The sequence below is a fragment of the Bos indicus x Bos taurus genome, chromosome 6 (genome assembly GCF_003369695.1).
Source record: "Bos indicus x Bos taurus breed Angus x Brahman F1 hybrid chromosome 6, Bos_hybrid_MaternalHap_v2.0, whole genome shotgun sequence".
NCBI lineage: Eukaryota > Metazoa > Chordata > Mammalia > Artiodactyla > Bovidae > Bos > Bos indicus x Bos taurus.
In genome coordinates this window covers 102,271,594-102,298,847 of record NC_040081.1, presented here as the reverse complement: position 1 = coordinate 102,298,847, position 27,254 = coordinate 102,271,594, and the positions used below count along the sequence as shown (strand labels likewise).

The following is a 27,254-nucleotide window of genomic DNA, read 5'->3' as shown; positions in this document are numbered from 1 at the left end:
GACAGAGGAGCCTGGCGAGTGGACTACAGTCCATGGGCTTGCAGAGTCAGACATGACTGAGCGTCTGAACATATTGCATTTGTGGGGTCTAGTGCAAAGTGAAAATGCAGAGGATAAAAAGCAGGGAGAAGTATCACTAAAGGTACAAAAATATAAAGCTTTCTATTCTTACCCATGACTGGTCTTAGTTATTTGCTATTTAATGACAGTTGAAAAAAAAAAGTTTATTAACATGGATTTTATCGCCCAGTCTATTGTGTAATTACAGCTTTAAATGCAAACAGAAGAGCACTGAACTAGAATGCAGAATCACTGAATTACACAATTTGTATCTGGGAGCTCCTGCAGGTACACGTAGCTTGTTCGTATAAGAACAGTAAGAACACTGCACGTTTTTATTTCACTCTTTGACGCTTGAGTGTTTTAGACACAAATCTCCACTCGCAGTGATGAATGAGGGTTGACGGGAACAGGAGCTATGGTCCGCCTTTCCCTTTCTTTTGACGTCATCGTTTTCAGAAGTAATGACTAGCTAGACCAGGGATGTCTCACGAGTAACAAAGGGGTTATGTTAGGGTTCCTTGGGCTGTGTGCTTCTTAGAATGTCACTGCCTCCTTCCAGCATTCAAAACAAGTTTTCTGGTTCAAAAAGAAAGCATGGCCTCTCCGGGCTGTCAGTGCCTCTGTTTACACCATCACGGACATGCTGACTGGTGCCAACTCACAGAATTCTGGTGGCTCAGGATGCTCAGAAGCTCAGTGATATTCCAAATGACCCCAGGTAAGTGTGAACAGTGGAGCTGCTTGTTGCACGTGTCACTTCTGTTCCCCGTCGTGCTCCACTACCCTATCAAAGGTAACTCACAAAACACGGGTTTAAGGACACAATGGTGTCCTTAAAGGTGGGGACAGTGGAGAATTAAACCAAGAACAGGGTTCTTGGTCCTTCTGAGCATGTGAGCATGGGGCCTACCTGGATTGCATGCCCAGAAAACCAGCCCTTCAGCAAAGGGACTGGAAAATTCTTATAACCTCATGCTTAATGAGAAAAGTACCCTTCAAAATGGTTTATATGGAAAGGTTAAGCTTTTATTAAAAACAGACATGGGCATTTGCAAAAGATGGGAAGGAGTTATGGCAAGTGGCTAACAATGTTCATCTAGAGGCCATTCTTTTCTCTTTATCTGCATTGTTACTCTATAATCCTTCCCATTAAGCACCAGCCTTTCACACAGCCATGCTTCGGGTCTTAAGACCTAAAACACCTCTCAGGGAAACATCCCTTAGCTATGCTGACTTTAAGGATAAAGACCAAAAGCTGCAGCAGGTAAAAACAACCAGGAGATGATGTGGAAGCATTGTATTAGCATTTGATTTCCATCTTGCAGAAAGAAAATGAGAAAACCCCTACTTCGTTGACCGCACCAACCTTTAAGTGAGGGCTGGCCTCCACGACAGTTTGAGGAAACCGATAACAATAATAGCCCCTGCCCAGAGTGAACTGTTGGGAGTCCATGTGGCCTTGAGGAATCCCAGGGCAGGAAGCAGTGCAGGGAAACTGCAGCTCAGAGAGATGATGTGACTTTACAGGGGACAGCCACCGGTGTCCCATTTCAGCCTCCCACCCTGCCCCCACGCCAGAAGTGGAAACAACATCAGCTCATGAAACCCCATGAAAGCTTATGAAAGGGACAGTTCTAAGTGGAAGCAAAAGGAACCAAGATTTCAAAAATCAAAGGCCGGCTCTCCCGCTTTCCCTCTGGGCTGGCTCAGGTCACTGTCAGACATAACCTCCCCTCTCAGCTCAATTTCCCTAAGGCTGGAGATGAAGTTGGGTCAGCCAGTCTGACATTTCTATGGGCTGTGGGTGTATTAGTCATTCAGTTGTGTCCGATTCTTTGCAACCCCATGTACTACAAAGCCTGTCAGGCTTCTCTGTCCATGGAATTCTCCAGGCAAGAATACTGGAGTGGACTGCCATCCCCTTCTCCAGAGATCTTTCCAACCCAGGGATCAAACTCCATCTCCCACATGGCAGGCAGAGTCTTTACCATCTGAGCCATCAGGGAATATGCAGCTAAGAGCTAGTCTGACTCCAACTCCTAAAGAACAGACATTGTTATTTATGGACAATATTTATTAAGTCCTGACTGTGCCCCAGGCCCTGGGCTGGGTACGATCACATGCAGCAAGCCATTTAATGCCATAAGTCCACTGAATGTATTCCATTCACAAAGCATGGTGGGGGAGTCCACAGAGAAGATGCAACAACATCAAACATTTGCACATCCCTCATTTCAAGTGATCTGCAGAAAAACCTGGAACAGAAACTAAGGCTCCTGCCCAAGATTACAGACCCAGAGCAGACTTCACCAGGAATGCAGGTCTCCAGACCCCACCAGGTCTCCAGTCCCCACCAGGAACCTAGGTCTCCTGACAGCAGATCTTGGGATCCCTCATGTGGCTGGAAGTACCAGGAGGGGAAATCAAAACTCTGCAGCTTTGACTTGAGTGCGTTAAAGAGACCAAAGAGGATTTCCAAAACAGAACGCAAAATAAAAAAAAACAAAAACCCAGCTACCTACTGGCTTTAAGTATCTTGTGTTTTGGTCGTGAGTGACAGGGCAGCTTTTCTGTTTTCGCGACAATCACTAAAGGCTATATGAGTAGGGGTGCTGCTGGCTGCAAGTAACAGAGACTTGGTTTCAAGTTTGAAGCAATGAGTAAATATAGAAGCTTATGGAACTGGAAGCCCAGAGGTAGGGTGGACATTAGGCCTGGTTAATCCAGGAGTCACCAACATCTCACTCACTGTTGATGGCTTAAGACCGGCTTCACCATGGTCTCAAGGCGGCTGCTGGGGGGGCTTCTGTGTTCCATCACAAGAAAGGGAGCAGCTTCCTGCAGCTCTCTCTACTCTCCACTCAACCTCCACAGAGGACTCCCATGTTCATTTTTGAACCAATCACTGGAAGTACTCTGGTTCATCCCTGCCTGCCCAGACCCAGATGCAGAAAAGCATGTGCTTGGTAAATGCTACTGCATGGAAGAGGATGAACGTATTTCTCAGATCCAGTCTAGCCTAGACATGTCTATTTAACTCACCCTAAAGCTGAGTCCAGGTTTCCCTGGGGGCTCAGTGGTAAAGAATCCAACTGCTAATGCAGGAGACTTGGGTTCAGTCTCTGAGTCAGGAAGATCCCTGGAGAAGGAAATGGCAACCCACTCCAGTATTCTTTCCTGGGAAATCCCATGGACACAGGAGCCTGGCAGGCTATAGACTATGGGGTTGCAAAAAGAGTTGGACATGACTTCAAGACTAATCAAACAAATGAAAACCTGAGTTCTAGGACTGCAGCAAGAGAACATAGCCAGGAAGAGTCCTTCTTGAAGTCATATTTGGCTCTTGAGAAAAGTCTAAACAGAGACTCCTTGGCATTCTCTGATCCCTGGGACCCCTTTCTCTAGGGCTCAGGTCCTTCCACTGTCCTGAGAACCTTAACTGTACTGCTCTCCCCCAACACACATCCATTTTGCAAATTTCTCTGTGCTCCATGGTGACACATGTCCATGCCTAGTGACCAGAAGGTGTGAATTACTAACAAAACCTAAACTCTTCCCAAGGTATTTGGGATTTTACAAGAGGAAACTGAGGAAGCGGGCTCCCACTGGTGAAGATGACATTTAACTCAAGACCTAAAGGATGAGAAGGAAGAGCAGGACGTGGGTGTTCCAGGTAGTAGACACAGCCAGTGCAAATACCTTGAGAGAAAGGAAAAAATGCCCTGCTTAAGGAACAGGAAGGAGATCACAGCCACTGGGGTGTTGTGTTTGCGGCCAAATGACCAGCTGGAACAGGGATTTGTACACCTGGCACTTTTACAAACTCCCAGCATCCATTATTTGCTTGTGAAGCTCCTCCAGGAACAAGACTTTTAAATTCTAACAGTACCATGTATAAAATGCTTCCAATAGGCCAAAAGCACTGTGCCAGATGCTGTCTATATTAGCATAACCACTGATATCCCCAACAATCCTTTAAGACAAGTCATTATTACTTCTCTGTTTAGAGGGGGAAAGTGAAAATCAGAAAGGTTTAGTAACTTGTGCCTGTTGCACAGCACATGAAGATTCAGAAGTAGGACTTGAACCCAAGTCTGTCTGACATCTGAGGCTTCCCCAGTGGCTCAAGTGGTAAAAGAATCCACTTGCAATGCAAGAGCCACAGGAGACATGGGTTTGATACCTGGGTCGGGAAGATTTCCTGAAGGAGGGCATGGCAACCCACTCCAGTGTTCTTGCCTGGAGAATCCTCATGGACAGAAGAGCCTGGCAGGCAACAGTCCATGGGGTCACAAAGAGTCAACACGGACTCAACCGAGCATGCACATGTGCTATCTGACACCCAAATCCGTGACCTACTCTGTGCTCTGAGCACAAAATATGGGCAAGATGCAATAGCAGGAAGGTCTGTTTCCACACAGGGTGGCCAGAAATCTCATATAATTCTAATAATTATTGTTATTGCTTTCTTGACTAGACCCTGTTCTCTGAAGGCAGGAACTCTGAATCCTGTTTCTTGCTGCATTCCTAGGAACAGAGTCCTATGCCCTGCACACAGTGGTACTCAGTCTGGGATGTGGACAAAGGCTAAGCCTCAGTTTCTTCATCTATAAAATGGGCATGTGGGGTATGTGGAGCTCCTGTGAGGCCTCAACACATAATGGGTTCTCCATAAATGTAGGCTGCTAGTTCACATTTTGTAGTTCTGGGGTCAGTTCATCTACCATCTCACCTATGCTGTGCAGTATTTAGTCATTCAGTCGTGTCCAACTCTTTGCAACCCCACAGACTGTAACCTGCCAGGCCCCTCTGTCCATGGGAATTCTCGAGGCAAGAACACTGGAGTGGGTTGCCATGCCCTCCTCCAGGGGATCTTCCAACCCAGGGATCGAACTCAGGTCTCTCACATTGCAGGTGGTTTCCTTACCATCTGAGCCACCAGGGAAGCCCACCATATCACCTAACCCCCCACATAAACCCTAAAACTTGTAGACAGGGTGGTATTATTCAGTCCCATTTCACAGATGGGGAAAGAGATTTGTCCCCATAATGGGGCTCCCTTCTAGAATTCAGGCTGCCCGGGGGGGCAGGACCTGTGTCCAGTCCCCAGGGCTAAAACACTAATAGATGGTCAGTAAATATTTGTTGCATGAATGAAGAATTAACAGTCATCACCTCCTACTCTGATAACTATGCACGTCTCCCTTGTTCCTCCCTTCTAAGAGCTGGTGAATTCATGAGAAAAACGGGGAGAGACAGGATAAAGAAGGAATTAAGGTTTGCCAATGTCCACTATGAGTCAGGCAGTGCTTTTTACTTTAAGTCACAGAGTCCAGCGCCTTGTTCCAGCATCCTCCATGCACAGATGAGAAACTAGAGGCTCCTCCAGAAAGCCAGATCAGGATGACCTGCCAAGATCCCCTCTCCTGGCTCCAGCCAGACCACTGGGGCACCTGCCAGCAACTCAGCAGCCTTTCACCTCTGCCTCTCAGCAGGCTGCCAGCAAAAAGAACACCCAGGAAACACATTGATCCTTCCTCGGCCTCTCCAAGGCCAGCGACAAAGGACCCTTTTCAGATGCCCTGGACCCCCGCTTCCCCAGGAAACCCCTAACTTGAGGCAGAGCCCTCAGCTAGCCCGAGCAGCCCTGCCCCCTCTCCCTACACACACCTATCAGCAAAGCGTGACTCAGCGCTTCTCCTCTGGGGAGTGGGGAGCGCCACTCTACAGCCTATACTCCGCCCAGGTCACACACCCAGCCTCAGCATCCCTGGGTCGGGACGCCTGGGAGCCCACCCCGCGCTGGTCCGGCGCTCTCCAGGCCTCCGCAGGGCTCCGACCGGCTCCTCGGCCTCATTTCCGGCGGAGCCTGGAATCGGCGCTGGCTGGACAGCGCCCGGAGTCGAGTCACCACCGCTCGGAGCCCACACGGGTTCCTGACCCGGGCTCCCACGCGGCCCAACCCCGCGGCACGCAAAGCCCTGGGCCCCTCCCACAGAAGCACCCACCAGGGAACCTCTTGCTAAAACCCACCAACACCTCTGCAACCAGTCCGGCAGCCCCTAGGGAAGACGCAGTCAAGCCTCTTAACCCGGGAAGGTCTCCGGGCACAAGGGGTCCCCACCAATGCATGCCAACACCCCGCGCGGCCGGCCCTTCCACATCCGCAATGGAGGCTCCAATCCGCGGGCGCCTGGCTAAGGCCTGGGAGCTTCCCCACCGTTCCCTGGGCAGGGTGGAGCCGGGGTACACTTTAAGTTACTACTGGCTTATAAGAAGGGGTCGCTGACCCTCTAGATCCCACCAGCCTCGGAGTGGGGAGTAAGGCCAATTTAGGGGATTTCCAATGCAGGGCCCGTTTGGGGTAGCAGGTCCCACTTTGGGGTTCAGACAGTGTAGGGTCAGCTCTTCCTGTCTCATTTTATTTACCAGGAAGAAAAGATCCACCCCAAACTAGCCACCTTCTCTCACCCCGCTAAGGGACCTTGCTTCTGGCCACAGGGAGGGGCCGAAAACCTCGAGCCTCTGGGGCAATCTGGCCACGGAATTTTTTTTTTTCTCCTCCTGGGTCGCTCTTAGTCTCCGGGGAGTGGGCAACCTAGAAAATTCTGCCGGGCTCTGGACTGGGATGAAAGGGCAAACCCAGGATTTGAAGCCACTAAATTCGCCCGGGATGTCTTCACCAGAGTAGACGCAGAGGTGGCCTTTACAAAAAATGAGGGCCGGGGCCGATTCAGGGTGCCACCAGGCCTGGAGGCAGAAAGCTGCCCGCCGGAGGGCGGCGCGGAGGAGGGCGCTGCCCTGTCAGGCTACGGAGCAGCAGGAGACCGGCGCCCTCCGGCTCCCTCCCTCCCGGACCGGGGCGTGGGGGGTGGGGTGGGGTGGGGTGGGGGGACACGACACACAGCGCGCGGTCCAAACCTTCGGAGGGCATTCGGTGCGACGGCATCCCCACGCCGCGGCCGGCCGGAAGGGGCCTCAGACAACACGTACGTTACCTTCAGTCACATAGCTGTGGTCCCGCAGGAAGCTGTGGTTAATTTTCCGCGTGTCCGTGTCCTCGCCCATTGAAGGCCGTGCCCGGTGCCCTGGGCATGCCCCGCCGCCGCACACCGATGCAATCCGCAGAGGTCGCGCCGGGCGCGCGGGCCATGCCGCCGCAGCCTAGCAAGGGCGCGGGCCGCCGGGGCCCCGGAGGACGGGCATCGCGCGACCAGGGGGCGGCCGGGGAACGGGCGAGGGCTGCCGAGGCGGGCGCCGCGGTCAGGCTTGAGCGCGGCGGGCGGGCGGCGGCCGCGGGTGGGGACGGGCCGGGTCCCGGGCGCGCATTCCGGCCGGCGGTGCGCGCTGCGTCCGTGCGCCCCGGCGGCGGCGGCGGCGGCTGGGTGCCGGTGCGCCTGGCTGCGGCGGCGGCGGCGACGGGAGGGGACGCGCGCGGCGCTGCGCCGACCGAGCCGGGGCCGAGCCGGGCTGCGCGGACTGGGGCCGCCGCCGCCGCCGCTGTCGCAGGCCCCTCCCTCGCGCCGCCCGCTCCTCCGCCCCCGCGGCCCGCGCCTCCCGCCTAGCGCCCGCCGCCCAGCACCCTGCAGGTGGAGCCGCGCTCCCCCGGCAGAAGCTGCCCCTCTGCGCTCTCAGTCTCACGGATGGACACCTTTGGTTCCTGGGTATGCCAGCGGGCGAGGGAGGAAGGAGATGACCAGCGGGCGGGAGGCACTGGGCAGCTGAGCATGTGGGGGCCACTTTGCGTGCCCGGTGGCTCAGACGGTAAAGCGTCTGCCTGCAATGCGGGAGCCCCGGGTTCAATCCCTGGGTCGGGAAGATCCCCTGGAGAAGCAAATGGCAACCCATTCCAGTACTCTTGCCTGGAAAATCCCATGGACCGGGGAGCCTGGCGCTCTATAGTCCATGGGGTCGCAAAGAGTCGGACACGACCGAGCGACTTCACTTTTTTTGCGTGCCCAGGTACTCCTGGTGGGTGGAGAGCTTAGAAGAGAGGAGGACCTTCAGAGGTGTTGGGGGCGGATCAGTGGATCCACTTCTGCCCAACCGCACAGACACCAGCAGTCCTTCTTAGGTGTTCAGCAACACCTCTTTGGAAAGGGAGAGATGGAAAGGTGCAAACTGCCCCCCGACGGGAACCAGAGCTGAAGGGGCCCTTGGCCTGAAATAGGGGTCCAAAACCGAGGTGGAGGTGCAGCTGGTCTCTCGAACTCCTGCAGTTTTGTGATGCTCTCTTCCTCTCAACCGTTGGGTGGGTGGGTGGGGGGGGGGTACTCCAGGCATTCCCCAAACTGCAGTGGAGGCAGAAGAGTCCAGAAGGGGCTAAGGCAGGAGGCTGGGGTTATGGGAAAGGCTGGAGAAGGTGGAAGCCCCCTGAGGTTTCTGGCTGGGGAGTGAGAGGGAGTTTCTGAAGCTACAGCTGGGGTTTTATTCCTTAGAAACACCCAGAATAAAGTTCCTCCCCACCCCCACAAGCACCCTACAGGGCATAATTGAAAGGGCAGGACCCAGGAGGGGCTTGGGGCTCTGCCAACATCCCCTGGATGCTGAGTGACCCAGGGCAGGTCCCCTACCTGTCCCCTACCTCAGCTTCCTCAACCACGCCCACCTCTTAGCACAGGTATGCAGATTCAGTGCAAGGACCAGAAAATGCAGGGACCCTCCGGATGTGAAAATGAAAGTGAAGTCGCTCAGTCATGTCCCACTCTTTGCGACCCCATGGACTGTAACCTTCCAGACTCCTCCGTCCATGGGATTTCCCAGGCAAGGATACTGGAGTGGGTTGCCATTTTCTCCTCTAGGGGATCTTCCCGACCCAGGGATCGAACCCGGGTCTCCCACATTGCAGGCAGTCACTTTATCATTTGAGCCACCAGGGAAGTGAAATAGGCTGATAGGCACACCCTCTCTTCCCACCAGCCTGGGCCGCTCTGATCCCTTGAGCCTAACCCCGGAGTCCCACTCTCTGTCCATTCCCCTCTCCACTCTAACTCAGTACAGAAAGTGGCTGTGACCTCAGACACTGGAAGACGGACAGACTGAGTTCAAGCCCTAACAGCGAGGGAGCCCTGGGCAAGCACAACCTCACCTGTTTAATGGATGTGATCAGAGGGCTAGTGTGGCCAGTCCATGCTTAGTAGGGGCCTGGCCTCACGGGTGCTCTGGAATGTTAGTCGCTATCATCAGGCTGAGCCTCACTTCTCTGAACTTGGAAAGACCCCTTACCCCATCTGTGAGTCCTGAAACATCCACCCCATCTTCTAGGATACCCTGGATCACCATGAAAAGGGGCTTGACCTGGCCCAACACAGTGATCCACCCCTTTCATCAGCCTCTGAGCCAGGGTGGGGACCTGGGAGTTTATGGTCTTGAACCTTGCTGGGCCCCAAGGCTCAGTTTCAGCCACTTGCACCCCCGTGAATTCTCCTCTGACTCCCTCAGGGTTCCTGAGAACTGTCTCCTCCATTCTGAAGCCCTCCCACACCAGCACCAAGGCTCCTCCCTCAACATCCTGCTCACTCCCACCCCAACACTGCTCAACCTGACACCATCCATTGTTTCCTCTCTTAAATCTGGAGGCATCTCTGGTTCTTGGCACAAAGCTGAGTTCCGCATCCTACTGCCTGTCCGTCCTCCTGACTCCATCCTCTCTCTCTCTCTGTGGCCTCCTCCTTATTCTTTCATTTGTGATGAATGTTTGTTGAGCATCTACTCTGTGAGGGCACATTTCCAGGACAGTGGTAATGAGAACAGAACAGACCAAACTCTCTGCTCTTATGGGATTGACCTATTAGTAGAGCAAGATCAGCAAGACAATATGCATATATAACATGGAGGTCATGATGAGTGAGAAGTGAAAGTGGGGTGCAGAGATGGAGATGGATGGGGGTCTATGTTATAAAGAGAGAGTGGAGAGGACCTTTCTGAGAAGATGTAATTGGGTAACTGCCGTCACCTACATCAGGAAAAGAGACCACAGCTGTCCTCACAAGATCTTTCTCATCACCCACTCTCTGCCCAAAAGATAACCTTCACCTCGACTTCTAACACTGTAATTTTGCTGGTGGGGGTGGGAGTCTTTCTGTAAATAGAATCATAGAATATGAAGGTTTTTCTACCTGGTTTCTTCTGCTCAACATTGTTTCTGAGCTTCACTCAATTTTTCATATATTGTTTATATATGTGGTTTGTTCATTTTTCACTGTTGTATAGTATTCCGTTATACAGATACACTGTATAAGGTACCCTCCTGGTGATGGACACTTAGTTTGCTTTCTGTTGGAGGTTAAGTTCTTTTATTCTCCTCCTGACTTAGGGCCTTGGAAAAGTAAATGTCAAGATAAAGCCTCTATAAGCCAGAGTCCATGCATGATTACAAAGAACATGGACCCCATTAGATGTATAAAATGAGTGAGAAATAAACATGTGCTGTGTTTGGGCACTGAGATTGGTGGATTGTTTTTTCACTGCAACATAACCTCTCCTGTGGAGACCACTACATCCCTGTGTTCCGGCTGGTGGTGGCTAGACACTTCACATGGCTTATCTTGTACTGTCCTCAAACACGTGAGGACTCTTGTCTCAGCCATAATGAAAACTAGGCTGTATTGAAACAATTGATGACCTTTCAAAATTCTGTGCCTTATAGAATCTATTTCTCACTTGTCACATGCCCTTCACAAGTTGGCTGCAACTCTGACCCTTGTCATATTTATTCTGGGATCCAGGCTGATGGTGCAGCCCTACATTGGGCATTGCTGGGGTCATGGTAGAGGTGAAAGAGAGATCCGGGGCATAAGCTCACTCTTAGAACTTATTGGCCCAAGTAAGTTCACATAACCACCAGTCATGAGTTCAAAGGTCAGGGAGGAACGCTATAGGTCATATGGCCATTAATGACCTTATGACCTACGACCTTAATGACACAAACAAGTACAATCCTCCACCAAGAAGGGAGGATATAGTACAAATGTTTTGCTCTATGACACAACCCACTACAGTACTCATTTTATAAATAAATAAACAAACACCAAGTCACTTCCTAAGTCACCCAGCTAGTAAGTGGCAGAGCTGAGATTTACCCAGGTCTGTGAGACTCCAGTACTCTTGCCTGGAAAATCCCATGGATGGAGGAGCCTGGTAGGCTGCAGTCCATGGGGTCGCTAAGAGTCGGACACGACTGAGCGACTTCACTTTCACTTTTCCCTTTCATGCATTGGAGAAGGAAATGGCAACCCACTGCAGTGTTCTTGCCTGGAGAATCCCAGGGACGGGGGAGCCTGGTGGGCCGCCGTCTATGGGGTCGCACAGAGTCGGACAGGACTGAAGCGACTTAGCAGCAGCAGCAGTGAGACTCCAGAGCTTGCACAGTCTGCCCATACAAGCTGATGCTGATGCAACTCTCTTTCTGCCACCTTCCCCTCTGTGACTACCCAGAGGGAGTTCCCACAGGGAGTTCAAGGTGGTCTCTCTTCATTTCGGGGAACCATCTGCCTTGCCCTGGAGTAAGCTGCCTGAAGCAGTACTCGGATGGATCTTTTCTCCAGTGAAAGGCTAGACAGAAACCCGCCCACCCACGCGCAGCCTAGGTCACAGTGCCTCTGGATGGAGACTTATCTAACAACACTGAGATGCGCCGAGACCCATCAGATAGCAGCGTCATCAGGGAAGGACCCAGGGCTGTCATCTGGTCCCACACTCACAATTTTAGTCATTTTCTGCCACTGCAAAAGTGGCACATAATAGAAAATGTGTATATAAAGGAAAATAGACAAGGGATGCTCTTGAATTCATTGTACCAGAAACCTTTTGGAGTGTCCCATTCCTGGGCCTTTCAAGGTAAATTTTTGTTTTTACACAACCATGATCCATGCTTTATATTCTGTATATATTTTAATGTGTGTGTGAGCATGCTAAATCACTTAGTCGTGTTCAACTCTTTGTGACCCTATGGACCATAGCCTGCCAGGCTTCTCTGTCCATGGGATTCTCCAGGCAAGAATACTGGAGTAGGTTGCCATGGCCTGATCCAGGGGAATCTTCCCAACCTAGGAATCCAACCTGCATCTCTTATGTCTTCTGCATTGCCAGGCGGGTTCTTTACCACTAGTGTCACTTGGGAAGCCCCATTTATTTTAATGAGATAGTTCAAATAAACAAGAGACTGGAGTATATTATTACAATCCCCCCTTTTGAATATTGATTCAAAAGGAATCAATATTAAGATTCTAACATGTTAGCTTCCAATCTTTTAATGTAAGAAATAGAATCAGAGACATTGAAGCTTTTTTGCATCCCTTTCTAGCCCTAATCCTCCCACTGTCTTTCCAAACGTGAACACTGTCCCTAAATTTGTTTTCTTCTCATTCACGTTCTATTCTTTAACACATGTACATGCATTATATCATTTCATGTAATTTAAAAATGTATACAAACATTATCATATTGATTGTACCATATTGCAAATTGCTTTTTTTCTACGCCTTGTTTTTCAGCTCTGCCTAGTGTCTTCATTGATCTCGAATGCGGGAGAAAACAATCAATGATGTGCTGGAGCCTGCCCCAAGAACCTTCTTGCTGATTGTGTTTCTCCTCCAGACTCTGTGTTCAGTGATATCATGGTAATAACTAGAAATCAGCCCTATTGGGAGTATTTATAGCACAGAAACCAGCAAATGCTACAGATTCTGGCTTTTCCACCTTGTTGCATGCATGTGTGCTCAGTTGCTTCAGTCTTATTGGACTCTTTGAGACCCTATGGACTGTAGCCCACACTGTAGCCCGCCAGGATCCTCTGTCCATGGGATTCTCCAGGCAAGGATACTGGAGTGTGTTGCCATGCCCTTCTCCAGGGGATCTTCCCAACCCAGGGACTGAACCCACATCTCCTACATCTCCTGCATTTCGGGCAGATACTTTACCCACTGAGTCCTCTGGGAAGCCCTTCTCTCTTGATAGGGGTAGCTAAACATTGACAAGCATATCAGTGACTACAATTAATTTATTATTTCTCTCATCCTCTCCACCCACTTGGATGGATGTCTAGGTTGTTTCCAACCTGTTGGCGTTTCAAACAACAATTCAGTGACATCATTTTACCTGATTCCTCACACCCAAGTGTAATGGTTCTCCAGGAGGGACACCTGGAGGCAGGGTTACAGTATATGTACATATTTCACTTCCTATATGTTGCCACATCAAGAAACAATTTGTACTCCTGTATGGACTTCCCTGGTGGCTCAGACGGTAAAGAATCTGTTCGAAATGCGTGAGACCTGGATTCGATCCCTGGGTTGAGAGGATCCCCTGAAGAAGGGCATGGCAACCCACTCCAGTATTCTTGCCTGGAGAATCCCCATGGACAGAGGAGCCTGGAGGGCTACAGTCCATAGGGTCACAGAGAGCCGGACACGACTGAGTCACTAAGCACAGCACACACTGAATTGAGTGGCACTGGAAGCTGATGTAAATGCACCTCAAGTTGGTGGGTCAGCTGATAGCCGGTAGTAGTTTAATTTGCATTTCCTGATTGCTAGTGAGGTTGAGAATCTCCGTTTTCTCTTCTAAGAATTGCCTGTTGTTCCCTTTCGGCTTTTTTCTTACTGATTTTCTGGAGCTTCTTATATAGTTTTACTACCTGTTCTCTGTTCATGTGTGTTATGAAACATTCTCTGCTAATTTGTTGTTCATCTCTTAACTTTGTAGTACTGTTTTCCTTCAGAAGTTGCTAATTTTGATGTAGTGAAATTTATCACTATTTCCTTTGAAGTATTTTGCCTTTTTGTCTCTTTTTGATTTTCACTAAATCTCTATCTTGTAAGTATGAAGGTAAGCTATAGAATGGCTTTATATTTACATTTTGCCCCTCTAGAGCATAATGTTCTATTTGGAGGAAAGTAGAGATCTAACTATATACTTTTTCCATATGAAGAACCCAGTATCCAAATCAATGATTGACTAGCCTATCTTTCCCTCTCTAATTATAAAGCCAATTCTCTCTATACCAAGTTCTTTTATATATGTGGGCATGTTTCTGGACTCTCTATTCTATTCCATTGGTCTTTTTTATCTGGCCCATGTGTCTTAGATAGTATGAGTGAGTGAGTGAAGTCGCTCAGTCGTGTCCGACTCTTTGTGACACCATGGACTGCAGCTTACCAGGCTCCTTAGATAGTATAGTTTTTTAATAAGGCAATATCAAGTAGATCAAATGCTATAGTCTTTACTTTTCTTCAAAATTGTCTTGACTATTCATGGATGTTTGCATTTCTATATAAAATTTCAGCTTATCAGATCCCTGTTGTCACTTTTCTTGAAACAGCAAAGAATTTATAAATTTAAACTTATAGATCAAATGGAAAATGGTATGTTCCTCTTGGGAAATGATATTTTTCTAATGCTAAGTTGTCCCATTCATGGGCATGATCTGTCTCTATATTGATTCAGTTGATCATTCATGTTCTTCCATGAAGTGCTCTAATTTTCTTCCCAACAATAACAGCAAACATTTATATATTTGTATGTGCCAACTACTGTTCTAAACACTTTATATTTAACTCAGATGAATCTTCCCAACTTCCCAAAGATGTAAATACTGTTACTGTCTCCCTTTTACAAATGGGGGAACCGGCAGAGTGGTCAGGTAATTTGCCCACACCAGCCAGAAGTAGAGCTGCGATGCAGCACCAGGCATTGAGGGTTGGAGGCCCTGCTTTGACCCCCACTGCAGTACTGCTTCCATATGGAGCTTGTACATCTGTTCTTAGATTTCATCTTAAGTACCCTATAGGTTTTACTGCCTTTGTGAATGGAGTTTGCCTCTCTTATACGTTCTAAATGGTATTGCTCTTCAGGAGAAGTGTTACTGACTTTTGTGTGCTGTCTTGTACCCAGCAGTTGTGTTGAGCTATCATATGGTTTAAATAGTTTGAGAGCTGATTATCTTGGATTTTCCATGTAGACCACGATGTCTGCAGTTAAAGACAGTTTGGGCTTTTTCTTGCCATTCTTTCCCCATTTGCTATCTGGCTCAGTTGGTTCCACTATGAAGTAGAGTTGAATAGCACTGGTGACAGAAGGCGTTTTTGTCTTTGGTCTAGTAAAGCTTTTAAAGTTCCATGTGAAAAAAAAAAAAGTGTTTGCTGTTGGGTTTTCTCATCCTTCCTAATTTTCTGGGAGAATTTATCAAAAATGAATATCAAAATTTGTCTAATGTGGGTGTGTTTTTTTTTGGCTAGTTGCTTTGTTTTGCTGTATCTATCCATATGATCATTTGGCTTTTTGCCTTTGATCTGTTAAAGCAGTGAATTAAATTAATAGTTTATCTTTAAACCATTCTTGCATTCCCAGGATAGACTAGACATAGTCATAAAGTTTTATTGACACAGAGCCATACTCATTCATTTATGCATTTTCTAGGGCCACTTTCACACTATAATTGCAGAGTTGTGTAGTTGCAGCAGAGACCATATGTCCGCAAGCCTAAAATATTTACAATCTGGTTTTTTAAGGAAAGTCTGTTAACTTTTTCTAGAAGTTTTATAATTTTGGATTTTCCATTTTGGTCTATGATCCATTTTGAATTAATTCTTGTATGTATGTGAGACATGGTTCTTTTTTTTTAAAGTTGTTTTAGCACCAATTGTCTGTTTATTCTCCACTGAACTACCTTTTTATTTTTGCTCAAAATCAGCCGTATCAGCTGCCATAAATGTGTGGGTCTTTGTCTGGGTTCTCTATTCTGTTCCATTGATATACTTATTTACTTTGACACAATACTATCAATACTGATGTCAATTACTGAAGCTTTATATTAAGTTCTTGAGATTAGATCATATTAGCCCTCTCAACAAACTACAGATAAAGATGAGATTCCTTAATTTGACAAAGGACATTTCTGAAAAACCTATAGATTTAATGGTCTTAAATATGAAATAGTTTCCCCCATAACAGGGGACAAGGCAAGGATAGCCATTTATACCATGACTATTCAGCATTGTACTAGAGGTTACAGCCAGTGCAATAAAGCAAGAAAGAGAAATAAAAGACATTCAAATTAGAAGGAAGGAAGTAAAACTTGTCTTTATTCACAGAAGACATGATTGTCTATATAAAAATCCAATGGGAGCTATAAAAAACTGCCAGAATTAATAATAAATTTAATGTTTTCAGGACATAAGATCAATCAAAATCTAAATTTTAAAGATATCATTTACAATATGAGATATGGAGAAATAAATCTAAAAACAGATGTGAAAAACCAATGCACTGGAAATTAGAAAACATGAGATAAATTAAAAAAGACCTAAATAAGTGGAAAGTGTCCTATATGTTGGAAGACTCAATATTGTTAACATGTCATTCAATTCAGTTCAGTTCAGTCGCTCAGTCGTGTCCGACTCTTTGCAACCCTGTGAATCGCAGCACGCCAGGCCTCCCTGTCCATCACCAGCTCCCGGAGTTCACTCAGACTCACGTTCATTGAAGTCAGTGATGCCATCCAGCCATCTCATCCTCTGCCATCCCCTTCTCCTCCTGCCCCCAATCCTTCCCAGCATCAGAGTCTTTTCCAATGAGCCAACTCTTCGCATGAGGTGGCCAAAGTACAGGAGTTTCAGCTTTAGCATCATTCCTTCCAAAGAAATCCCAGGGCTGATCTCCTTCAGAATGGACTGGTTGGATCTCCTTGCAGCCCAAGGGACTCTCAAGAGTCTTCTCCAACACCACAGTTCAAAAGCATCAATTCTTCGGCTCTCAGCCTTCTTCACAGTCCAACTCTCACATCCATACATGACCACAGGAAAAACCATAGCCTTGACTAGATGGACCTTTGTTGGCAAAGTAATGTCTCTGCTTTTCAATATGCCATCTAGGTTGGTCATAACTTTCCTTCCAAGGAGTAAGCATGTAACATGTAAGTTAACATGTCAGTTCTCCTCAAATTGATCTATGAACTTGACACAGTCCAAATTAAAATCTCAATATGCCTTTTTTAAACTGACAACTGTTTCTAAAATTCATACAGAAACAGAAAAAAAAAAAATATATATATATATTTTTAAAGATTCTTTTCTATTATAAGTAATTTTGGGGGGGCCAGGAAACTGTTGTTTATTTCACATTCTCTGGACCAAAGTAAAAACATCACAACAACTCCCAGCACTGCCTCTAAAAGAGGGCATCTCATTTCAGTAAAAACAAATGCACTTCAACAGTCAGGATGAGGAAGCAACCTAAATGTTCATCAATAGATGGCAGGGAATATTAGTCAGCTTTAAAAAAAGAACAAAATAATGCCATTTGCAGCAACATGGATGGATCTAGAGACTATCACACTAAGGGAAGTAAGTCAGACAAAGACAAATACTACATGAATTACTTTTATGTGGAAATCTAAAAAAAGTATGGTACAAAGAACCTATTTACAAAACAGAAATAGACTCACAGATTGGGAGATTGGGATTGACATAGACACATTACTATATATAAAATAAATAATAAGGAGACATAGACACATTACTATATATAAAATAAATAATAAGGACCTACTGGGTCGCACAGGGAGCTCTACACAATACTCTAATGCCTATACAGGAAAGGAATCCAAAAAAGAACTGATACATGTGTAGCTGATTCATTTTGCTGAACACCTAAAACTAACACAAACACTGTAAATCAACTATATCCCAATAAAAATTAATTTAAAACAACAGAAACAAAAGTAAAGTCACCTCCCCATCTCCACTGCAAACCTGGAAGTACTTTGAAGGTGCGTAGTGCAGTTTTTGTAATGGTTCTCATCCACAAAGATACAACACCCATTTGGTACAACACTGTGCAATCCAGGGGCCCGCAACACTAGGGTATTTTAATACTCATTTAAAACTTACTCCTTTCCAAAAAAACCATATGGGATATTCAGTTCAGGCACTCAGTCGTGTCCAACTGACCCCAGCTGTGTGACCCCAGGGGCTGCAGCAGGCCAGGCTTCCGTGTCCATCACCAACGCCCAGAGCTTGCTCAGACTCATGTCCATCCAGTCGTGATGCCATCCAACCATTTCATCCTCTCTTGTCTCCTTCTCCTCCTGCACTCAATCTTTCCCAGCATCAGGGTCTTTTCCAGTGAGTCAGTTCTTCACATCAGGTGGCCAAAGTATTGGAGCTTCAGCTTCAGCCATCAGTCCATCCAATGAATATTTAGGACTGATTTCCTTTAGGATGGAATTGTTTCATCTCCTTGCAGTCAAAGGGATTCTCAAGCACCTTCTCTAACATCACAGTTCAAAAGCATCAATTCTTTGGCACTCAACTTTCTTTATGGTCCAAATCTCACATCCATACATGACTACAAAACTAATACAATTATGTAAAGTTTAAAAATAAAATAAAATTAAAAAAAGAAAAACAATAGCTTTGACTAGATGGACGTTTGTTGGCAAAGTAATCTCTCTGCTTTTTAATATGCTGTCTAGGTTGGTCATAGCTTTTTTTCCAAGGAGCAAGTGTCTTTTAATTTCATGGCTGCAGTCACCATCTGCAGTGATTTTGGAGCCCAAGAAAATAAAGTTTCCATTGTTTCTCCATCTATTTTCCATTGAGTGATGGGACCGGATGCCATGATCTTAGTTTAATTAATAATTAACAGCAAAAAAAAGGGATGGAAACAAGAATTTATTGATCAAGCCATGTTGTATAGACCTTTGATTATTTGATCTTCACAATGTACCTTAAATACAATGGAGGGTTTCATCGAGCACTGAGGTACACACCGGTTTCCATGTCTTAGTTTCCAACAGTTCGCACTTCTTCCCCCTATTAGAAGTAATTGTTTTACTGGATGTCAGACTTCTTTTACCTTGTGGGCCAAAGATGCTGGATATGTTTATAGCTCTAGAGGTATTCTTGAGCTTAACTCACAAGCAGTTTGATTCTTTCAAGTCTTACTTTGGTGATTTGCTAGGGACATTTGAACCAATTCTCAATCTCGGACATATTATCTTCTGCTACTGAGGCAAGGCTTACCTGAGCAGGCTGCCCAATGCCCCCGAGGAATGTGAATTTTTCCAGCAGGCACTATTCCCGACTCTCTGTGTGCTCGAAACACCGTGCCCTCTGGAACATCTGGAAGTCCACGGTTCATGTACTGCTGAAGCCTGGCTTGGAGAATTTTGAGCATTACTTTACTAGCGTGTGAGATGAGTCCAATTGTGCAGTACTTTGAGCATTCTTTGGCATTGCCTTTCTTTGGGATTGGAATGAAAACTGACCTTTGCCAGTCCTGTGGCCACTGCTAAGTTTTCCAAATTTGCTGGCATATTGAGTGCAGCACATTCACAGCATCATCTTTCAGGATTTGAAATAGCTCAACTGGAATTCCATCAGGTTTTAGAAAAGGCAGAGGAACCAGAGATCAAATTGCCAACATCTGCTGGATCATTGAAAAAGCAAGAGAGTTCCAGAAAAACATCTATTTCTGCTTTATTGACTATGCCAAAGCCTTTGACTGTGTGGATCACAATAAACTGTGGAAAATTCTGAAAGAGATGGGAATACCAGACCACCTGACTTGCCTCTTGAGAAACCTATATGCAGGTCAGGAAGCAACAGTTAGAACTGGACATGGAACAACAGACTGGTTCCAAATAGGAAAAGGAGTATGTCAAGGCTGTATATTGTCACCCTGCTTATTTAACTTATATGCAGAGTACATGATGAGAAATTCTGGGCTGGAAGAAGCACAAGCTGGAATTAAGACTGCCGGGAGAAATATCAATAACCTCAGATATGCAGATGACACCACCCTTATGGCAGAAAGTGAAGAGGAACTAAAGAGCCTCTTGATGAAAGTGAAAGAGGAGAGTGAAAAAGTTGGCTTAAAGCTCAACATTCAGAAAATGAAGATCATGGCATCTGGTCCCATCACTTCATGGGAAATAGATGGGGAAACAGTGGAAACAGTGTCAGACTTTATTTTGGGGGGCTCCAAAATCACTGCAGATGGTGACTGCAGCCATAAAATTAAAAGACGCGTACTCCTTGGAAGAAAAGTTATGACCAACTTGGATAGCATATTGAAAAGCAGAGACATTACTTTGCCAACAGTGTCCACCTAGTCAAGGCTATGGTTTTTCCAGTGGTCATGTATGGATGCGAGAGTTGGACTATAAAGAAAGCTGAGTGCCGAATAATTGATGCTTTTGAACTGTGGTGTTGGAGAAGACTCTTGAGAGCCCCTTGGACTGCAAGGAGATCCAACCAATCCATCCTAAAGGAGATCAGCCCTGGGTGTTCTTTGGAGGGGATGATGCTAAAGCTGAAACTCCAGTACTTTGGCCACCTCATGAGAAGAGTTGGCTCATTGGAAAAGACTCTGATGCTGGGAGGGATTGGGGGCAGGAGGAAAAGGGGATGACAGAGGATGAGATGGCTGGATGGCATCACTGACTCGATGGACGTGAGTTTGAGTGAACTCCGGGAGCTGGTGATGGACAGGGAGGCCTGGCATGCTGTGATTCATGGGGTTGCAAAGAGTCGGACACAACTGAGAGACTGCACTGAACTGGACTGAACTGCTCTAACTTAGGGCAATTTCCTCCTATGATCATTTCTGAGTTGAGTGCTCACGCTCAACCTCTCCCTACCTCTGGAACTTTCTCTTTCTCTTTGGGGCTCTCTCCTCTTCATTATCCTGCCCCATGAGCCCCTAGCTTCCTTGATTTCCCCAGAATCTCAGCTCCGTTTCCTCAGCTTGAGGATTTATCAGACTCAGCTTGGACAACGTCTCCCTGAAACTTGGACAGGAAACTCTCAAGGCATCAGCTGGAGCAATCCTGGGCTGTCCTTGTGTTTTTGTTTCTTGCTGATCACTGTCCCCTTTACGGCCTATTGTCCAGCATCTTGAAAACCACTGTTTCACATATTTTGTCTTGATCTTCACTTGTTTTGAGTGGGAAGGTAAATCTGATTCCTGTTGTTATTTCCTGGCTGGAAAGCCATCAGGTACATTTTAAGCTTTGAGTCATCCATCCACGCTTGACTACAGAGGAGGGGTGGGTACTTTCTCTTCCTCCTGCTTAACAGTACTTTAGAGCCCCAGCACGGCCCCCTCCAGAGCAACACTCCCCATGACTTCCCATCATTACCCACCACCCTACCCTGTCAGGAAGGGGTGGAAGAATCCTTGCAAACTGCTCTTAACAATTTTCTTTAGAATGGATTTCATCTTGTCCCCCACATCATATTACTTGGCCGCCTGATGTGAAGAGCTGACTCACAGGAAAAGACCCTACTGCTGGGAAAGATTGGAGGTTAAAGAAGAAGAAGACAGCAGAGGATGTGATGGTTAGATAGCATCATTGACTCAATGGACATGAATCTGAGCACACTCTGGGAGATAGAGAAGGGCAGGGAAGCCTGGCGTGCTGCAGTCCATGGGGTCACAAAGAGTTGGACACAACATAGCGACTGAACAACAGCAACATTTGTTTTATTTGGATGTCTCAGTGAGAATTTAAGGAGATGATATACACAGAGCCTGGTACATCACATGTGCTCAGGGAGTATAGATTGCCCCTCATTTCTCCAATTTTGCCAGTCCACCACTCAAACAGGTCAAGACTTGAGGAGATGGGGTACTTAGAGCAATACCTCTCTGCAGTACCAGGTAGGGGAAGAGTCTCTCTCCTCCATTTAACCCCTGAATTAATCGCATCCACAGTGGTCAGACTTAATAACAAAGAGGAATGCATCACATCCTGTTGTACGCTGTAGACTAGATTCAAGCAAAATAAATAGTCTCAGAATTAATCCCCATCCCCAGGCCAGCCCTAGGGAAATTTGGAAAGCAGGCAATTCAGCATGATGTAACAGTTTGACTTAAGGAGGGAAATGACCTTTCCTATACGTTACTCTCCGGTGATCAATAATTCACAATGTTGTCGGCTGGGTGCACGGCCTCCATGCATCTACGCCTCCAACCAGCCCTAGCAAGAGGGCCCTGAAGGCCCCATGCTCATCCCCATGTCCCACCTGGACCTGGTGGTGTCAGGGAAAGAAGACTCCAAGTGTCCTGCAGGTAGGCTCCTGGGAGCTTGGTGCAGCTTCCCAGAACCAGACTCTCATCTGGGGACACACATTCATCTTTCAAGGGGAGACTCGTTTGTGTTTCTTACCAGCAACTCCAAGCCACCCTTCTCATGACACTTCCTCCATGAAGCCCTCCTTGATTACTTCAGTGCTTGAAGTCATCACTGAGTCCTTAGAGCGTTTATTCACCATCCATTAATTAAATTAGAAATTACTGATCACTATTAGGTATCACACCTACAAGGGACATTGGAGTAGAAGCCAATGAATAACATACATTCCTGACTTCAAGAGAAACTTCCCTGGTGGCTCAGATGGTAAAGAATCTGCCTGCAATGTGGGAAACCTGGGTTTGATCCCTGGGTCAGGGAAGATCCCCTGTAGAAAGAAATGGCAACCCACTCCAGTATTCTTGCCTGGAGAATCCCATGGACAGATGAGCCCGGTGGGCTACCGTGCATGGGGTCACAAAGAGTTGGACACCACTGAGCGACTAACAACAACCACTGACTTCAAGATCTCAAGGAAACCTGAGGGACAGATTCATGCAGAACCAGATGGGATGAATGGACGAAAGCCATCGAGAGGACCACAAGCCATATTAGCACTAACTCTCAAAAATGAGGTCATGCATCTCCAAACAGAGTCTGAGGAAACCTACACATCTCAGGCCCAAGAAGGAATATTAGCCACAGAGAGAAGCTAAGGTTGAGGAACCACTCACATGCCACACTGTTGTTCAGTCGCCCAGTCTCTGCCACCCCATGGACTGCAGCACGCCAGGCCTCCCTATCCCCCACCATCTCCCAGAGTTTGCCCAAGTTCATGACTATTGCATCAGTGATGCCATCCAGCCATCTCACCATCTGATGCCCTCTTCTCCTTCTGCCCTCAATCTTTCTTAGCATCAGGGACTTTTCCAATGAGTCAGCTGTTTGCATCAGATGACCTCTGTCTCCCCCTCCCCCATGGCCCCCGGTGCCTGGCAGGCAGTAGGAGCTCATTTAGTACTTGTTGGATGAATGAATGAATGAATGAAGCCTATCAGAAACTCGGGTGACCAGCCCTTCTCCTTCCCTCCCAGCACAGTGCTTCCCATCAGGAGTGGTGCAGGCTGCCCAACAGAGTTTCTGCACTGGGCAGATGGTACAGGGCTGGCTCAAGTGGGTGTCTTGGTGGGTCAGCCCAAGGGCCATGCTGGGTAGCAGGACCATCCAAGCTTCCCTCGGGGAACCAGAGAGGGAAGTCCAGTGGGGCTGTCAGAACCATGAGGACCTTGGAGAGCCAGGGAAAGAGGCAACTGGTTCATACAGGAGGGCAGCTGGGTCTGTCATGGAAAAAGGTTGGAGGGGGTGGGCTGTCCCTGTGGCTGGGCTCTACCTACCAGTCTTGCTGCAGGGCTTGAGAGCTAGTGTCCTTGAGGGCCCGATGTTACCAGGGGACGATGGGGAATGTTGATCAGCACCCTCGAGTTGCAAGTGACAGAAAGGCAACTCAGAAATGGGGCACAAGCCCAAGTCTCAGAAAGCAGACCCAGCCTCGGGGACACACGGCCCTGGAGCTTGAACTTCACTGGACCCTATCTGCCCCTCCTCTCTGTTTCTCCAGGGGCTGGCCTAGTCTTGCCCATCTGTGGCTTCCCTCATAGCTCAGTTGGTGAAGAATCCGCCCGCAATGCAGGAGACCCTGGTTCGATTTCTGGGTCGGGAAGATCCACTGGAGGAGGGATGGGCTACCTACTCCAGTATTTGTGGGCTTCCCTTGTGGCTCAGCTGGTAAAGAATCCACCGGCAATGAGGGAGACCTGGGTTCGATCCCTGGTTGGGAAGATCCCCTGGAGAAGGGAAGGGTTATCCACTCCAGTATTCTGGCCTGGAGAATTCCATGGACTGTATAGTCCATGCAGCCTGGAGTGGGGGGAGTCAGTGTCACCTGGGCACTCCTGACTTATTTGGAAGAAGCATCCTGGGAGGATTGCTGATGCTCCTCTCTTTCAGGGATCAGTTCCAGAACCTTCAGTCTATGTCTCAGTGGACGGGAATCCCATATTCCCACAGCAGAGACGGAGTGGTGACTCCAGAGATCCCCTCCCAAATAGACTGCCTGCACGCACATGCTTCTCAGGCTCTGACTGCCATTACCCCACACTCACCACAGAGAGGGCCCTGCTGAGTTGGGAGAGTCGGGAACACAGACGCAAGGAGCAAGACGGCCCTCAGCGGCATAAAGGCCTGTGTGCAAGGCATGGATCCGGGGATCAAACCCATGTCTTTTACGCCTCCTGCATTGGCAGGTGGGCCCTTTACCACTCGCGCCACCTCGGAAGCCCACAGGACACGCACAGGCCTGCAAAGAGCATGTGTGTGGGAGAGACGCAGCCTACATCGGCCTTCCTCCCAGCTCCTCACCCTCTGTTCCCCACATCACTCATCTCTCTCTCACAGGCTGCTCTGCACATACCCACCTTCCCTACTTATTCCCTCCCTCCCCATCACCTTCCTTCCCATTCACTTGTTCAGTAGCCGCTTCCAGAGTGAGCTCTGGGGACCAGGTGTGAATCAGGCCGGGGACAGGACCCGAAGGGTCCATGGTCCAGAGGATAAACCCAAAGCCCTACTGCAAGGAGGGGGAGGGCCTGGGGCTGTGGGCCACCAAGCGTAAGGAGTACCGATGAAGTCAGAGGGAGGGGATATTTGAGCTGGGCCTTGCAGGATAAGTAGGAGTTTGTGGGAGGAAAAGGCAGGTAAGGCACCCGCAGGTAAAGGCCCGAATCCAGGCTCGGTCACTCAGCAGCTGTTGGATCTCCTGCCGGCCCTTTCCCAGCGGCCTCAGCCTGCTTGTCCCATGAGCTAGACAGGGGAGTCTCACCCCTGTCTGGTGCCCAAGCCCACAGGAGAAGACCTGGCATGGGACAGCCAGGTGAACTGCAGTCCCCCCCCCAGGGTCCCCTCTTCCTACCATGATGTCCCCCCTGTGGAGGACCTGAGTGGACTTGGGGACCCCCACATGATCTGCTTCCCTCTGCCCCTCACCTCCCCCCTCCCTCCGTTCTAGACACACTGGCCTCCCCGCTGTTTCTCCAACCTGCCTCAGGACCTTTGCACCTGCTCCACTATCCCTTTGCTTGGATTGTTCTTCCTTCATCTCTAAGGCTTAGTCCCTCACTTCCTGTAAGACTTTGCTCAGATGAGACTATCCCCCAGTTTATAATTGCAACCAGCACCGCCCCCGCCCCCTGCAGGACACTCACCCCTGTTCCTGGACCTTTTTGGTTGGCTTTGCTTTTTTTCTTTGTAGCATAAAATATACTTGGCTTGTTCAACATGACTATTATTTAGTGACTGTTTGCACACCCCCTCCACACACACACACTCTGAATGTCAGTTTCACCAGGTGGGGGACTTCTGTCTCGTTCGCCTTGGAACCCCAGCAGGGCACCCAGAGGTATCAGTGTGTGCCCAGCCAGTGAACGGTCCTTATGAGAGGTTGGAGCCCTTGGTAACCTAAGCAAAGACAATAAACCCTGACCATCAAGATGACACACTTCATACGCTTTGCGCACCAGCAGTGCTATGTTAGAAAGCGGATGGCTACTAAATCGATTTACTGCAAAATAAAAGATAAATTCTCATTGGTGTCTTTCTGAAGGAGAAGCCATGTCAGCAGCTGGCTTTCCATCCTCGCAGCTGAGCACACACGTGAAAGATTACAGACACGGAGGGGCTGGATCCCCTTGGCTTTACTCTAATTGCTGCTAACTGTTCCGTCCTCTGGGTTGCATTTACACCCTCCTCCAGCCCCCCAGCCCGATTAATGGTTTCTTTCCTTTGGTCAGAAGCCACAGCTTTAAAATCACACCCACTTCAGTGTACTCTGTTACCTAGCAACAGTCATAAATCAACAGAACGTGCCAGAATGTTAAAGCAAACCTCCCTGACTGTTAGATGTTTTTTTTTTTTTTAATCCAAACATGTTCATTGACCCTCATGCCTCTTCTGCACCCACCTTTCCACCCCTGGCTTCACAGAGCACCTGGGTGTGTGCATTTTAAAACTGTCTTATGGCCTGTCTGATTTTGGAGCAAGAATCTTTTGTGCTTTCTCCAAACTCTGGCCAGTGCCCAGGAACAGGAGCAGGCCTGTCTGTCCAGTCTGCATGCCCCCACTTCAGCCCTGCAGCTGGGAGACCTGGGTCAGCCCTGCAGGGTGTCTGGACACATGGGGACCTTGGTTCTTACCACAGCTCCCCAAATAGCCCATCAACGTGGTACCCTGGGTGGGCAGTATGGATGGAAAGTCCATACCTGGGTGCCGTCACAATAGAGTCTATTCTGCATTCGCTCACTCGTCTGTTCAATCACTCAATCATTCCACAAAGAGTTACAGAGCACCCCCTGCATGCCAGGCTCCTACAAGCAGAGAGAAATAAATCCTGCCTTCCTCGTTCCACTGGGGAGGAGCCGACCAGAACACAGCAATGCAGAAGCAACACCATTCGCCAGGCTGAGGCCAGACTCGGTGCAGGCACCCAGGCTATGGGAGGCAACAAGACAAACCCAGTCCTGAAAACTTGGGATGCCTGCTCCCACAGAGCATGCCAGTGCAGCAAGTGGCACTGTGCACAGAAGTAAACGGGTGAGCCCAGCAGGCTGGAGAAGGGTCACGTGACCAGGCAGGCCAGAGGCCTTCCAGGAGAAGGGGCTGCCCACCCTGAGGCCAAAGGAGCAGGAAAGCCTCCACTGGGGCTCCGGGTGCAGGAGACAGAGGAGGATGGCGCAATAGGCCCCTTCCTAGCTGTCCGCCTCCCAGCATGGCGGGAGAACCAGGAGCTGAGCTTGCAGTGTGGACTCCAGCCAAAGAGCTGTGCTGAGCTGCTGCTGCGAGGGTTTGAAGTAAGGGAGAGACAGAGCAGACAGATTTCATCCAGAGAAGGGGCTCCCACAATGCCGGGGGGCGGGGCAGGTGGTGAAGACAGGGGCAGGTTGCTGACGTGGAAAGTGACAGTGTTACTTGGTCAGTCATATCTGACGCTTTGCGACCCTGTGGACTGTAGCCCCCCAGGCTTCTCTGTCTATGGGATTCTCCAGGCAAGAACACTGGAGTGGGT

General features: G+C 48.3%; 1 protein-coding gene across 2 annotated transcripts in view; it reads right to left on the bottom strand.

Annotated features, from left to right (window-relative positions):
• PPP2R2C (protein phosphatase 2 regulatory subunit Bgamma) overlaps positions 1-7,355 on the bottom strand; it is a 167,049-nt gene extending 159,694 nt beyond the window's left edge. Inside the window, exon 1 of one of the 2 annotated variants that reach the window (XM_027544990.1) lies at positions 7,062-7,355. In XM_027544990.1, coding sequence (XP_027400791.1) covers positions 7,062-7,131 — 70 coding nt within the window. In that variant the 5' untranslated portion in view covers positions 7,132-7,355. The other variant, XM_027544991.1, reaches the window with a different exon arrangement.
• Positions 7,356-27,254: the final 19,899 nt, after the last annotated feature.